This window comes from Apodemus sylvaticus, chromosome 1 (assembly GCF_947179515.1).
Source record: "Apodemus sylvaticus chromosome 1, mApoSyl1.1, whole genome shotgun sequence".
Classification (NCBI taxonomy): Eukaryota; Metazoa; Chordata; class Mammalia; order Rodentia; family Muridae; genus Apodemus; species Apodemus sylvaticus.
The window spans coordinates 124,665,429-124,680,181 of NC_067472.1; the positions used below are offsets into that span (position 1 = coordinate 124,665,429).

A 14,753-nucleotide genomic window follows, 5' to 3' on the forward strand; every position below is an offset into this window, starting at 1 on the left:
TGGCCTTGTGTAGAGTTTTATTCCTTCTCTGGACAAGTCCTGAGTATCTCAAACAAGACTGCTCACTCCGTTTCCAGTGACATTATCCTGACTTTCTGTGTTCCTGAGATCTGTTTTTACCTTATCCTTTGTAATCCTGTCTGCAGGGTCTCATTTAAGTTTCTTAATAAACCTTTGCCCATAATAACTTCAACCCCACTGAAGTTCTAGATACGCTATTGCAAACAAATGACAACGACAACAACAACAACAATAACACACAATGAGCTCCAACTGTCTAGCTCGCCCCGTGCTCTCCAGTGAGCCTTGGTTTTCCTTCTGAGCGTATCTCTCCTCTTTCACTTAACCCTCCTGCTGAAGCCTGCCTAGTCCTGATCTTCATCCCTGCATAGGTTTGGCCTGAATCAGGTTTGTAAATGTCTTGGGAGACTCCCCAGGCTACTGAGGGTATCCAGGGGGAGTTGCACCTTCTCCTTCTGCACCCTAAAATGCTAACTTGGGACATGAAGTGTTAAGTGACATCTTATTTTCCCAGGCTACAAAAATATGTATACTAGGCTGTGAAGAAGGTGTACTTACGGATTGTATGATAAAGTAGTTTTAAAACTCTTGACCTTCCTCCCCTCCCCCATACCACTTCCACACTCTCAGGTTCCTTGCACTCCCTGCCTTCTGACTCCTTCTGGCAGTCCTAGAATTTAATGGCCTCGGCCACCTCTGGTTCTGGTCCACCACAGGCATCGCATTCAAGAAGCCTGGTTTCTTTTTGTGCCAGAGTTCACACTCACCTATTGGTGTCCTGCTCTGGCCTTGACATAGATCCATCTGGAAGAGGAGAGCAGGGGCCCCTGGACCCTTGCCCAGGACTCTGGGGCAGGGACCTTGTGATGGCCTCCGTCCTGAGACTCTTGCTACTCAGAGAGTCAAAGTTGAGCGCGTCGCCATTGTTTTGGGATGTTGCCATGTACACTGAGGACAGCTGGCTGATAAGGTCACCATCCTTTAGAAGCCTCTTGCTGCTTTCTTCATGAGTCTGGATGCGAGCTGTGGGCAGAGGAAAGAGCAGGTGACATGCCCAGGATTGCTGTGCTTTGAACCTTAAAATCCCCACATGGCACTTGCTAAGACTTGGTCCCTTATCTGGCACTCCTGGGAAAAGGTGGAACCTTTAAGACTATAGCCTGGTGCTATGTCCTCTGGTCATAGGGGTCTTGTGCTCTAAGGGCCTGTGAGGTGAACAGGTTTGTGTGGCATGCTATGGCAGGGCAGTCAGTGTACCTCTCTTAAGCAACAGGGTCAGTGGAGCACAGATTGGAACCTGAAACTGTGAGCTCAAACAAACCTTTCCATCCTTATAAGAATGGTATGTATTTATTATTGCAAGGGAACACTGGCTGGCACAAAGTTGATTTAGCTAAAGGACTATGACAACAACTGAGTTTACAGTCATCAGATGCACCTACAAACATAGTGGATCATGTTGGCCATACACATTTGGCCATTCTAAACATGGTATCCAGGCAACTTAAGTAAGGAATGGAGGAGCCCAGTGTTGCACCCTGAGACTACAGGGTACAATCTGATACCTCTACACACACACACACACACACACACACACACACACACACGGCAAGACAGGCTGTTGGAGAAAGTGTGTGTGGATCCTGGTTGTGTGAGGGGGATGGCTCTGCCTACATTATGCAGTATTCTCAATTGAAAATTCATCTATAACAGTTACAATGGGTTTTTATATCACAAAGCACAATCATCTTGTATGTGAAATTGTCACCTGGTGACTTCTCTACATGGAATTCATCCCTTAGGCTTGAGTGTCCTGGAAGAGAAGAGCTCTCTTCCGGACAGTTCACCTTAAAATAGTTACAGGAGCTAGCTCATGGGGACACTTGAGTCCCATTCTCCTTCATGCTCTGGCCGGTAGCGTGGGCTATGCCAGCTCAGTGGTACCAACTGAGCATCAGTGCACCGACTCTCAGTGGCCTCAAGGGGCAGAGTTACTGCCTCTTTTTTGAGCTGAGCCGGTCATTCCACCCCCAAACCTAGCCTTCTACCCATGCCAGATGTCTGTTTCCTACAGTCTCCTTCTTTCTGGGGCATAGCTCGCTCTTCCCTGGATGGGTCTGAGTTTGGAGAACTGGGGAAAAGAGCGTATGACCTTGGTGAGTCTTTGGCTTTGAATTTTTCACTCGAATCTGCTTCAGCGGCTGCACCTGCCTTCCTGGCATCACTAGGGATGGCTAGGGCAGTAGGTCAGAGAAGACAGAACTTGGGAATGTGGGAACTTAGGCAGAGGCCTGGGAGGTGGGCTCACATGGGAAGAGATGAGTGCCTGAGAGGATATACACAAAGTGGTGAGACAAGCAGGTTCTTCAGTATGTTCTATTTTACCACACTGAGTTTTCTCTCCTGTTTCAAAGCCCCCTTCTGATTACAGAGGTTTGGGGGGTTAGTTATTGGCCTGCACATGATTAAATCAAGGGCTTAGAGCAGTGGCTGGCCCTGGTTTTACTTTAGTGTGCCCAGTGACTTGTGAAAATCCAGCACTGGTTATGAGGCTCCTTCTGTGAATGCTCATCACCCCAGAGAGTAGACATTTGTATTTTAAGGCTCACTTACCCTCTACCATTTGGGCAACTTTTTTCTTATCTTCAGATCTCGCCTGGAAAATAGTAATGGCACCCAGTTTGCTTTGGGTTTAAGAGGAAGCAGTTACCATTTTATTTTGCAGAGAGAGAGAGAGAGAGAGAGAGAGAGAGAGAGAGAGAGAGAGAGAGAGAGAGAGAGAGAGAGAGAGAGAGAGAGAGAGAGAGACTTATGTGCTATTATTCATACTTTGGGCACAATAGTACCATTGAGGACAGAATGCTCAGGACATAGAGACTAGACCTATTATTTGAGTGAATAAATCTAGACATGAAAAAACCAAGGCTTTATGCCTGATGGGTTTTCTGTAAGGACAATTAGTTCATGCGTGTGTGAGACTCTGCCAAGACAGAGTATCCTGTAGCTGAAGGAGTTGGGACCTAAAGAGTTTCATATTCTGGTTATTTTAGGGATGAGAGCCAAGCCTCAAATGAGGTTCATGTGCTTTACTTGTACTGAGCACATTCAGCCTGGAGGTGATTTTATAGAGTATCTTTTTTGAGAGTTTTTGTACACAAAAAAGTTTCATGTTGTGGAATTTTACACTCAGCCTCATGTTGACACTCGGGGACTTTCAGGTCCTGAAGCAGTTCAGATCTTTAGATTAGGGAGGCTCAGCCTGAAATGGTTTGAATCAAGAAGAAAATAGAAATGAGTCACTAGGGACATATCCATGGACAAAATGCCCGGCAACTGGAAATTTTGACATTTTACAAAGCCGGGCTGTTACCGCTTTACGTAAATTTGTATGTACGGGAGCAGTTGTGTTTCTTTCCTTAGTGAAAAGGGTACATGGGGTTGTTATTTTCAATGATAGTGAGAGACAGAGGTGAACAGGATGCCTCACTTAAGGAAGTACTTTCAGGTTAGACATGACCCAGAGAGTTCTGGTTTCTTGGATACCTCCCTGGTCTCCTCCTGACCTTGAGGGAGCAGGGTTCAGAGAAGAGGAAGGCCAGGGAGTATCTGCCTCAATCTGGTTACTTTAGGAGAGATGTGTACCCCAGGTGGAAAGGAATCTATGCCAGACAAAAATCTAAAGAATAAGAAAAAGGAGAGAAGAATGCTTGGGTTCAAACAGTACTAGGGGCTCAGGGATCAAAGTTGACCTGGGTTGGGGTGGTTCTTCACCAGTCTATCAAAGTCTACAGAGGTGCCTGGCACACTGGAAACCTGATGCTGCCTTGCAAAGAATGCTTAGGTGAGCAGCAGGCTTGCTCCCAGCAAAAGCAAGCAACTGCTGGGTATTCTTAGAAATAACTCGAGGGGACTTGTGGGTAGTCACTTTGTACCATAGCGCATGTGCACTGTAACCTGGGGGTGGGGTCGGGGGTGGAGCTGCTTTGGGCTGTCATTGCTGGAGAGGGTGCAGGGCCAGGGCCAGGGCTGAGGTTGGCGTGGATGAGCGCTGAGTTCAGATGATACTTGCGTTTTGGATCTGCATCCTGAGTTGCTGGCTGCTGAGCTTGAGGGACCTCGCGATGCTCTGAAGGTAGTAGATGAGCATGCTGGAATGGAAGGACATGGAATAGTCAGCGGGTTCTTCAGCTTCCCGGCCCTGCCCAGGTAGCAGTGGAAGTGAGGCTTCCTGGGTTAGACGTGTGCTACTCACTAACCTCTGAATCTTGAACCAAAATACATCTGCCTCCTTAGTCACAGCCTGTGGCCACTGGGAAAGCACAACTTCGTTCGTTTTTCTTTTCTTTCTATTGCTTCCCACAGCTGACCCCTGTTGCTTCAGATTCTGCACCCTGACAATAAATATAAGGCACCAAGACCAGCAGATACCTTGCAGCCAATCAAACTGTGGCTACCGGGTTCGCCTCTCTCAGTAAGACCTAATAGACATAAGCTACTCAGCTGAATTATGACATTTCAAAATTATCTACATTTCTGCAGAATACTCTACTGGTATCAATAATGTCCAGCCCCATTAGAGCGGCCACAGTAAGCTGCCAGGCGATGTGGTTGACTCGGTAGCTATTCGGCCATCCCTCCATGGCATGGTGGCTCATGCTACTCTGAAGCGACTCAAGATCAATGTTTAGATCGTCAGCACACAAGTGCTATTGGAATGGTCTAATTTTATTTAATTATTGGACATCAGTGTGATCAGGTGGCTACACACACAGTTGCCCTAGAAGCCTGAGAGGTGTGGCACCCCCTCAGGTCTGGGAGGTATGACAGACTCTGGAGGCTGGGAGATGTGATGCCCCCTGGAGGCTGGGAGGAGTAGTGTCTCCTCAAGTCTGGGAGTTATAGACCCAGGAGGCTGGGAAATGTGATGCCCCCTGGAGGCTGGGAGGAGTAGTGTCTCCTCCCAGGAGTTATAGACCCAGGAGGCTGGGAAATGTGATGCCCCCTGGAGGTTGGGAAGGGTAGCACTCACAACAGAAGCAGCACAGCTGGAAGAATCACCACAGGGCTGCTGATATGTCCAACGACAGCGTGAAACCACGTGGGGAAGTCATTCTCTATCGTCTCTGACACGATGTCATAAATTTTCTCTTGTCCACTGTGTAAAAAAAGGAAAAGATAAGCCCAGATTGGACTGATTTTGCCTAGGGAAGGTTTCGGGATCTATCAAAAATGTTTGGGCGTGTAGAGGTGGATCTCCAAATGCAGGCTACAAAAGCTAGAGGCAAATCTCCAAATGACAAAGATGCCTGACATTCCTGAAATTACTTGAAGTAGTTATCTGGTTACCCAGTAGGTCTGGAGGCGAGGTCACTGATCAAACTGTGAGTGCACTGGCTTTTTAACAAGGAAATGAAGACACACCCAACGGTTCCTGGGTCAAAACCAGCTTAGGCAAAGATGGAGAAGGCAGTCTAGATTTCTGTCTGGCTACAGCGAGATTCTCCAGACTGAAAGCTGACCTGGACTGTCTTCATGCATATATTGTATGTATATGTATGTTTATATGTATACACATACTTCTAAATACACAGCTACAACCTACTCGATCTGTATATATTGTATGCAAGTATGTTTTCAGTTTTAAGACAGAGTCTTACTCAGTCACTCAGGCTGACCTTAAACTATTGACAATCCTCCTGCTTCAGCCTCCCAAATACTAGGATGATGTGGGTGATAGACCACACTGTGCTCTGTTGACTGTTTTCCATTACTTAAAAATATTGTATTGTGTTCTATTAACTTATCTATTTGCTTGCTTATTTATTTTATTTTTCTGTGTGTGTTACCTGAAGGGGCCACAGTTCAGAGACGGCTTGTAGTGGACGATTGCAAAGATGGTCGGCAGCATGCAGAGGAACAGCATGAAGAGGAGCATTGCCAGGTAGAAGTTGTTGGATCTGCAGAAAGAGCAAGAACCACACAGCAGCATTCATTCCAGAGTCCGAATGAATGTATCCACATAACCACCACTGTGGATGGAACTGGTCTCTTACAGGGGCCTGGAGAGACGGTTCATTTGGTAAAGCGTTTGCTGCACAAACGTGAGGACCTGAGTTTGATCCCCAGGACAGGTGTGAAAAGGCTGCAGCGGGCAGCACACTTGAAATCCCAGCAATGGGGAGGGAGAAACAGGAGAGTCCCTGCAGGTTACTGCCCAGGCTGGCAAAGCATAGGTGGCGAATAATTGAGAAAGGTATCTGCTATCAGCCTCTGACCTCTACACATATGCACACATATATGCACATGCACTTGCATATATACACAGACTAACACACACACACACACACACACACACACACATCAGTGCTGCGTGTGAGGGGCACACCCAGCTTAGAAACCCAGAAGTCAGCTTCAGAGAGAAGCTTCCACTCAAGCAAGTTCACTTTGCATACACTGTCTGGGTGCTTGTAAGCTGTAAACCAAGAAGGCAGTGATCCTATCCCTGTGTGCGTGGCTTTTTCTCAGTTAGCTCTACTCATAGAAATCCCAGAACCACCTTAGAACTCCAGGGTCCTGACCTAATGCCTTCCTCTTCCCTGGCAGCCTTGAGCTTGCTTCTTAGATCCCAGGATGTGGGGCTCTGTTGGCTGTGACCCTTAGCCATCTGAAACGGATCACACTTGCTCTTGTTTTATTTCTCTGCTCCTACTGCTCAGAGGGAGTGTTCTACTGGGGTAAGCCCTGGTGCCTCATCTCTGGATCCCAGGCAGGCATCAGAACCTTCAGCTGCCCAGACTTCCCCACTGGTGGTGGCTCAGACCAATTTGGCAGTGAGGCCCTGCATGTAGTCTAGGGGTCTAGTGGTGCTCAACTATCCTGTCTGTCAGTTTCCCAGCTTTTTTCCCTCCATGCTGAAAAAAAAAACAAAAAACGCTTAACCAGAAGCCCTGTGCAGAACGTGATGGGGCTCCTGTTTGTACCCTCCACAGTTCACTCTGACATGTGCTTGCCTTTGTGGGATGCTTGAGAAGTGTTTTGGTCCATGAGGACTCCACTCTTATACGTGGAGTGAGTACAGATACATATATGCATCTCATCCCATTCACTCTGTGGTTCTTGTGTTTCTAGCACACGGGAAAGCCTGTTCTTTCCTCTAGAGGACTCTGCATTTGAGGAACATCTTGGAAGCAAAGCCTAGGCTTATCTGGACTTTTAGCTTCAGAAAAGTGAGCCAAGACATGTTCTTTGTAAACTGTCCAGGTTCAGGTGTGCTGTTACAGCGGCTCACATGGAATTAACAGAGAAGTTATGCGAAGTCCCTCCCTGTCTCTATCCCCCTACACTGTATATTCATGAACACCCACACATGTATTATGATTATGTATACGTCAAATAATCACATGTAAAGATATAAAACCACATATCTCCAAACATAAGCATGTGTTGTATTCAGATAAAATATAAATAGATTACTATCCAGGTCATGTTAAAAAATGTTTGAAAGCCACTAATAGAGACAAGCAGACACAGATTATTGCCATGACAAAGACTATCACTGGGGTCTAATAGCGAGATTTAAAATGTGTTCTGAATCCACGCACGTGGCTAAATGCAGGGAAGAATAAGTGTTGTCAGGTTTATAGAACAATTCAATTGTTTAAGGGATGGTGAGGACTAATGCACGTCTGCCTTAAAACTCAGCATTACACTTTATGGTACACTCCTGACAAAATACACTCAGCAGAGTGTTCAGCTATGCTAGCCCTAGCAGACGGTGAGGACTAATGCACGCCCGCCTTAAAACTCAGCATTACACTTTATGGTACACTCCTGACAAAATACACTCAGCAGAGTGTTCAGCTATGCTAGCCCTAGCAGACGGTGAGGACTAATGCACGCCCGCCTTAAAACTCAGCATTACACTTTATGGTACACTCCTGACAAAATACACTCAGCAGAGTGTTCAGCTATGTTAGCCTTAGCAATGAGTGGCTGGAAGCAGCCATGGCGGAGATAAAGAAATCAGGTCAGCTGTGGGTATTTCCTCGGTGACATGAAGCCGAGAAACACAGTGTTGAGTGGAAAACCAAAAAGCTGAACACAAAGGAGCACTTTCTATGTGTCACATTTACTTAAGTGACAGGAACGCCCAGTTGGGTCTGTGGAAATCGGGAGGAACCGTGGGGAAGGAGTGGGGTGGGGTGTTCTGCCTTTGTGTGGGTGCTGGGTATACCATGTGTTGAGGCTGTGAAAACTCAAGTCTGATATTCCTAACTTGTGCATTTTCTCCCAAATGATTATTAGACATCTATAGAAACTTAAAAAATATGTACCAAGAGTTCCAAAGGGGTGACAACTGATTCCAAGGTGGAGAGGGGCATAGGCAGGGACGTCATGGGGGAATCAAGCAGAGAAACTGGAGGGTTTTGATAGATCTGTGCTAGGAGGTCCCTTGTTGGAAGAGACATGCTCAGAGGATACATGGTCTCAGCTCAAGGCAGAAACTCCTGGGACCAACCTCGAAGCTCGGAACACTTGCTGGTGGGGTACATTGCAGGTCAGCACCGCCCAGCTCCTCAGGTACATCAGCCCAATGAGCTTGAGAACATTGACCGCTGGCAGACATGGAGAGAAGAAGGCCCCCATCCTGAAACAGAAGGTCACCTCAGTCTCTGTGTGTCCACATTCAGGACTGCATTCCAGATGCCTCATGATGGAGCAAGGGTTTGAGACAGTATGTGTACACCCTGTACTTCAAGAACTGAAGAAACTTCTGAAGGTCCGACACCCAGTCTGCACATTCCAGAGAGGATGATGAGTCCCTGAAGGTGGGCGGTGGTGATGTGTTCCTTTCTCTTCTCCTTTAGGAAACGGAAAGGCCTCCTCTGGGGAGAGGACACTGGAGAACCAGGTCCTGAAATAAACTCTAGACTTTGCAGGTCTGGGGTAAGAACTAAGTTAATAAGTAATGAGTTTCAGACTGCATTAACAAAGGTCAAACATCCCCAACTTTTGTTGGCTATTGCTTTTAGGACCCTCGCATGTGTTAGTCTACTTAATCACCAGAAATTGTGAAAGGAAGGATAGATAACCAAATTAATAGATTGGGAAGGCAACCTTGGGAAACTAATCAATTTGCTCAAACACATATTGCCCAAAGAGTGACCCTGTGTCTCAATGTGGACACTTCTAAGAGTAGAATTAATGAGCTGAGAGTACTCAGCTCTTTCAGATAAGCTAGGACACCTAGCCACGGCACAAATGTCAAAGGCACAACAAAACCCAGAACCTCCACTTTAGTTTAAAATCAATTTGTATTGGATATGCAGTTAACCTATTCCTGTGGAATTCATATTCAGTGGCAGGCAAATGGAGCATTTGATAAGTGTTCTAAGAGCAATTGTTTGCTTTCTTACGGCAGACATGCCTCCCATGCCTCTCTTTATCATCTTTTACTGCATACAATGACTGCAATTACTTGAAAGAGTTGCAGTGAAAAGTTTAGCTCAGCATATCATGGATCTAGCACATATTAAATAGTACATATGCTTACACAGATTTGATTTATACCACTGGGTTTTCTATGCAGTCTGGGACAGATGCTGGAGGTTGTATTTTCTGAATGTATAGATATCTGTGCTTTCTCTTTTTCTTTGTCTGACAGTATTTGGCCCTACAGCACCATTTGGGGTCCCATAGGAAAATTGGGAGGTCCCCACCCACTACTGAGGAAAAGATGGCAAGATGACCCCTGTCAGTGCCCTGGCACCACTAGGAACAGGATCTGTTTGGATTGAGGTGCCCCAGTCGAAGGGTCTTACCAGGATCCTGGCCACCCCTCAGGATGTCCCAGTTATCCAGAAGAATAGGCCTCCATTTGGGCCTAGTGTCTACACGAAAGAAATAATGGGAAATGCCCAAGATGGGGCTGTCTCTGAGTGTCCCAGTGTAACCACAGACTTCTTGACAAGGCTTCCTTGGCAAGAAGCAGTCTTCTGCTTGCTCACCCCTTCCCAGCTGAAGGATCCCAGTACTTACTATGCAGATGATTTAGGGGCTGTGTTTAAAGTAGTTTAAAAAGGAGCCACTCCCTCTGTTTTTCTTTTCTGTAAAATCCTCAGGAAGTCAGTAGTAAAATCACCTCATCTAAGAGTTAGGGTTAGGATTAGCGTAAGGGTAAGGGTTAGAGTTAGAGTTAAGGGTAAGGGTTAGAGTTAGAGTTAGGGCTAGGGTCATCCTGATGATGCTTATGGCTGTGTGTATAGGTCCATTTGGGCCATCGAAACCTTAGCCCAGATGACATTAGAAAAGCTGGAACGCAGCATCGACCCTACCAAATCATGCCTTGATTGTAGACCAGGTGCAGCACATTCTCGGCAATCTTGAATTCTCCATACTCAGGCTGTGAGAGAAAAGTATTTGCATTAAGAACAAAGTCAAAACGTCCTTTGTGCACAGTAGTACCATTTGTACCCACTTCTTTGCTCTTGTAGATACTCAGCTGCAACAAATGACTAACAGCCAATGGTGTAATGAAAGCCCGGGGCAGGAGCTCAGTGGCACATGCCCTCTGCTCCCTCAGGAATCCCTTTTGCAGTATCTCTCCCTCAAAAGGAAAGACTCTTTAGTGGAGCTGTCTGCAAGTTGTGCAGCAAGCTTGGCTGATATCACCCATGCTGGGGTTGGCATTTTAGTGAAGTAGCTGCCTGAGTCACCCATGTATCTATAAGTAACTCTTCACTCATGCATTTGTAAGGAACTCCAAGAATCTTGTAGGTTCACTAAGCTCGACTTGAATGGAATCACTTCTTGGGCCTCTTTCCCTCTATTTGAGATTAACCAAAGTAGACAGAAAAAGCTGTATGACACATGCCTGACTGATTCATAGACAAGCCAACAAGAAGAGATGGATTTACTTCTAGAACCTTTCCCAACGGATGTATTTTACTTACAAACTTGCTTTCAAGGTCCCAACACCAATAGTCACTTAGGTAGCGGACAAAAAGTCCTCGGAAGAAGTCTATGAGAAGGATGCTGGCCACGGTGAAGAGCATGTCGATGACAGACAGCTTCAGCATCTCCTGCAACACATAGGGTCCTGCTGCCACCACACCCTGCCCCACAATCCTCCCCACCTGTCATTCCCATAGTTCTCGGCCTGGTTCTCCCTGTCTCTGTCCCTTCCACAGAGCCAGAGCCAGGAGCCCTCTTATGTTTTCCCTTCATATATCTCTATAGAGCACTGAGGCAGAGGGAGGGGTTTCTGTCATATCATGGGTATTTGGACAATATCTGCTCATCTGAGTTTGGGTTGCAAGATCCAAGGCAAAAACACTACTACATGAAACTTGGGAAGACCCTAAGGTCTGAGGTTCTGAAACACAAGCTTTTAACCAGATGTGCCTAAGAGGTTGATGATGAGCTTTTACAAGGACCTTGTTTTGTTACTGCTCGACAGCTCTGATCACTAAGATTAATTTTGAGTCCTAGAACATAGAAAAACAAAACCTCACTGGATGCCATATTCTTTTTCTATGAAAAAGGGACAGTGATGCCCAAGAGTGTTCCCAGGGTGGAGTGTTTTTTGAGACTTCTCAAAGGGCAGAGGGAAACACCTGGCCGACATAAGTCTCCCAGCACTGGCCTTGTGGGCCCGGCATGTAGGGCACTGTCTTGTTGGCCTTTGTTTGTGGCATGACAGAAGTCAGAAAGCTTGTCTCTTCCATTCCCCACATGCTGGTGTTTCTCCTGAGCTCTACTCCTGACCCAGATGTGGGCCACTGCCCTTCTTCAGGCACTGTCTGGGTGGCATAGAAGGTGGGAGCATCTTCCCAGTGGCTTGTGATGTTTTTAGTAGCAGCTTCCTGTTGAGAGAGGAAGGAGAGAAGGAAGGAAGGAAGGAAAGAAGGAAGGGAGGAAGGAATGGAGGAAGGAAGGGAGGAAGGTAAGTAGGTCATTTATGTTTCTAAGAATCCAGCTTGGACTAATGAAGAGGGCCACCACATTGCTTTGGAGGGATCGTTCTCTCTCTCCAGGTGATCATACTTCTCCCTCTTTCCCTCTCCACCCTGTCTCTTTCTCCATCTCTAGTCACATTTTCCCTCATTCTTCATTCCTCTCTTCTCTCCTTCCTTTCCCCTAACCACTTAACTAGAGGTGACCACACTCACAAGACACCAGCTAAAACATACCATGCTCTCTGTCCCCTAATAAGTACCAGAAATGGTTCTATGGTTCTAGGTGACCTCTTTTCAACCTCAAGGGAATTTTAAGTCATGTTCACAAGAAGATAGGACTTCAGAAAGTGGTAGACTAATGCTCCAGACAGACTGCAAGTAATTTGCAGATCAGGGCTAAGGTCTATGTAACTTCAAAGCCCTGGCTCTCTATGGCCTCTTTGCCCTGTATATACCCTTTTATTTATTTATGGTACTCTTTGAGTAAACTACCCTCAGGAAGCCCCTCCTCATGCCCTCTGTCCCCTCCCACTCATGGTGTCCTTGAAGGCTGAGCAGATTGAAATGAACATTAAAAGCTGCTCGGGGAGCGTGGGGCTGGGACTGGAGCACACTCGGAATCATTCTGGATGAGCCTATGGCCGGCCCATCTTCCTGTGCTCGCTTGAAGCACTTCCTCAGTTTTTCTTGTTGGAGGAATGAAAATAAGGTAGCGTGGCCCAGAGAGATGTGGTGGCAACAGCCCAGGGTCTCATTAACAGCACTGGCAGGGCTTACATTTCTCTCCCACCCTAAAAGGTTCATGGTGGTATGATTTGGAACATACATACAAGACCCAAATATAAGCACTAGAGGGCAAAGATGAGGAAGACAAAGATAGGGGTACTTTGTGGGGAGCAACTACAAGCGACTGTCCAGTCTGGGCAGTGATGGGTCAGGGGCTGTTCAATCTAGGCCTGGATGTTGGGTGACCATCCAGTCTAGGCCATGTTAGCAGGTGACTGTCCAAGTTGGATAGTTGTGAGAGGAGGACTATCCACTCTGGCAGGTGATGGCAGGTACTATATAGCCAAGGCAGCTATGACAGGTACCGTTCAGTAGTGATGGCGAGTGTTGCTCCCCTCTGGACGCTCACCTCAATGTTCATGCTGTTCACTTTGTCCAGAAGAGCAATGATCAAGCTGTAGAGATTTCCTAGATAGAGTACCAGGACCCTGAAAACCACAAGTTGGCTTGAGAATCAAGAACAACATGCATAGGACCACCAGTCTAGAGCTACCAGTTAGTTCTAGGTCATCATGGACATGCTAATAAGACAGTGTGTGCTGCATGGGGCTTCCTTTGTGCTGTCATTGAAAAGCCACAGATTATAGGATGGGTGAGATGGTGCAGTGGGTAAGGAACTTGTTGGTCATGCCTGATTTTTGACTTTGATCTTCGGGAGCCACACGGTGGAAAGAGAAAACTGACTGGATCACATGCATCACACAGTCTGATAGACAGACAGACAGATACATACACACACACAAACATACAGATACTGTAAAAAAAATTAAAATAAAACCTAGACTACTTGAATTATCTGGCTTCAGCAGGTTTGTGTGAGGTTTGGAAGTCTCCATCTTTCCCAGGTGATCTCACAGTGACCTCTTAGAAACACTAGTGCAGCAGAAAGAACATGGATCTTGTAGGGTGACATAGTGCCTGGCCCATGTTTTCTGGTCTGTGAGTTTATTACCTAGCATCATTCCACCCAGTTCCCAGCAAGTCTATGCTACATTCTCCATTCAAGGAACGAGTGAACGGAACTGCGGAGTGCTAAGAGTCACTCAGTCTGTGAGGCTGAAAGGACCTGCTGCCACTTGGAGTTCCCACCACCCAGCCTTGGAGATACAGGCTGAACTCCATAGCTGCACAGAGCGGCAGTGTTACAGTCACACCTTGAAAGTAGCTGCCAGAGAGTGGAATCTGCTTGCTGCAGTGTGTGCCAATCATTATAGACACAAGGTCTGTTCTTCTATAGTGGAATATTTAGGAAACACATCCTGGCATTGCCCACAATGCCTTGGGTCTTATGGGAAATCCTCCTAAAGAAATAAGATGGGGGGCTGGAGAGATGGCTCGATGTTTAAGAGCACTGTCTGCTCTTCCAGAGGTTCTGAGTTCAATTCCCAGCAACCACATGGTGGTTCACAACCATCTGTAATGGGATCCGATGCCCTCTTCTGGTGTGTCTGAAGATTGCTTTAGTGTACCCATATATACAAAAATAAATAGCCACATCATTAAAAAAAAAAATGAAGAAGATGGGCAAGGAAAGCAGCCTCTGCAGATCCTTCAGTGGGTCAGTGATGTGCAAATGTGGCCACAATTCCAGTGACTTTATCTTAAGGGGAATACTTCCACACAGAAATGAGGACTCATATGTCTGCACTGGCCTCTTTCATCTCTGTGGAGGTGCAGGTGACTTCACCCTTTCCACTTGCATTTCCTCTGAAACTGTGGAAGGGCTCCTTTATGTGTCATCCCACCGATGACCTCAGCATCTGCCTCAGTCCATGTGGGTCACAGCTCTCCAGCGGTATGTGGTCAGTGCTGATGGAGGAAGGGCCCAATTAGTTAGCTCTTGGCAGAGGCTGGGGTTCTGCTTGGGCTCTTGCTGCATCTTGGATGAAAGGTATCATGGTCGGCTGGCGAGTTAATGGAACTGAAATAATACGTCTTGCTCTTATTACCAGAATTATGCCTCATTTGTCTGGAGTTACGTCTCTCTGT

General features: G+C 46.6%; 1 protein-coding gene across 1 annotated transcript in view; it reads right to left on the reverse strand.

Moving 5' to 3' along the window:
• Positions 1-14,753, reverse strand: part of Tmc3 (transmembrane channel like 3) — a 43,753-nt gene that overhangs the window by 1,813 nt on the left and 27,187 nt on the right. The window contains exons 12-21 of the mRNA XM_052178165.1: positions 13,114-13,192; positions 11,637-11,885; positions 10,974-11,102; positions 10,356-10,423; positions 8,540-8,668; positions 5,868-5,978; positions 5,051-5,176; positions 4,091-4,169; positions 2,635-2,677; positions 789-1,044 (exon numbers count right to left, since the gene is read on the reverse strand). Coding sequence (XP_052034125.1) covers positions 789-1,044; positions 2,635-2,677; positions 4,091-4,169; positions 5,051-5,176; positions 5,868-5,978; positions 8,540-8,668; positions 10,356-10,423; positions 10,974-11,102; positions 11,637-11,885; positions 13,114-13,192 — 1,269 coding nt within the window. The remainder of the gene's footprint in view (positions 1-788; positions 1,045-2,634; positions 2,678-4,090; positions 4,170-5,050; positions 5,177-5,867; positions 5,979-8,539; positions 8,669-10,355; positions 10,424-10,973; positions 11,103-11,636; positions 11,886-13,113; positions 13,193-14,753) is intronic.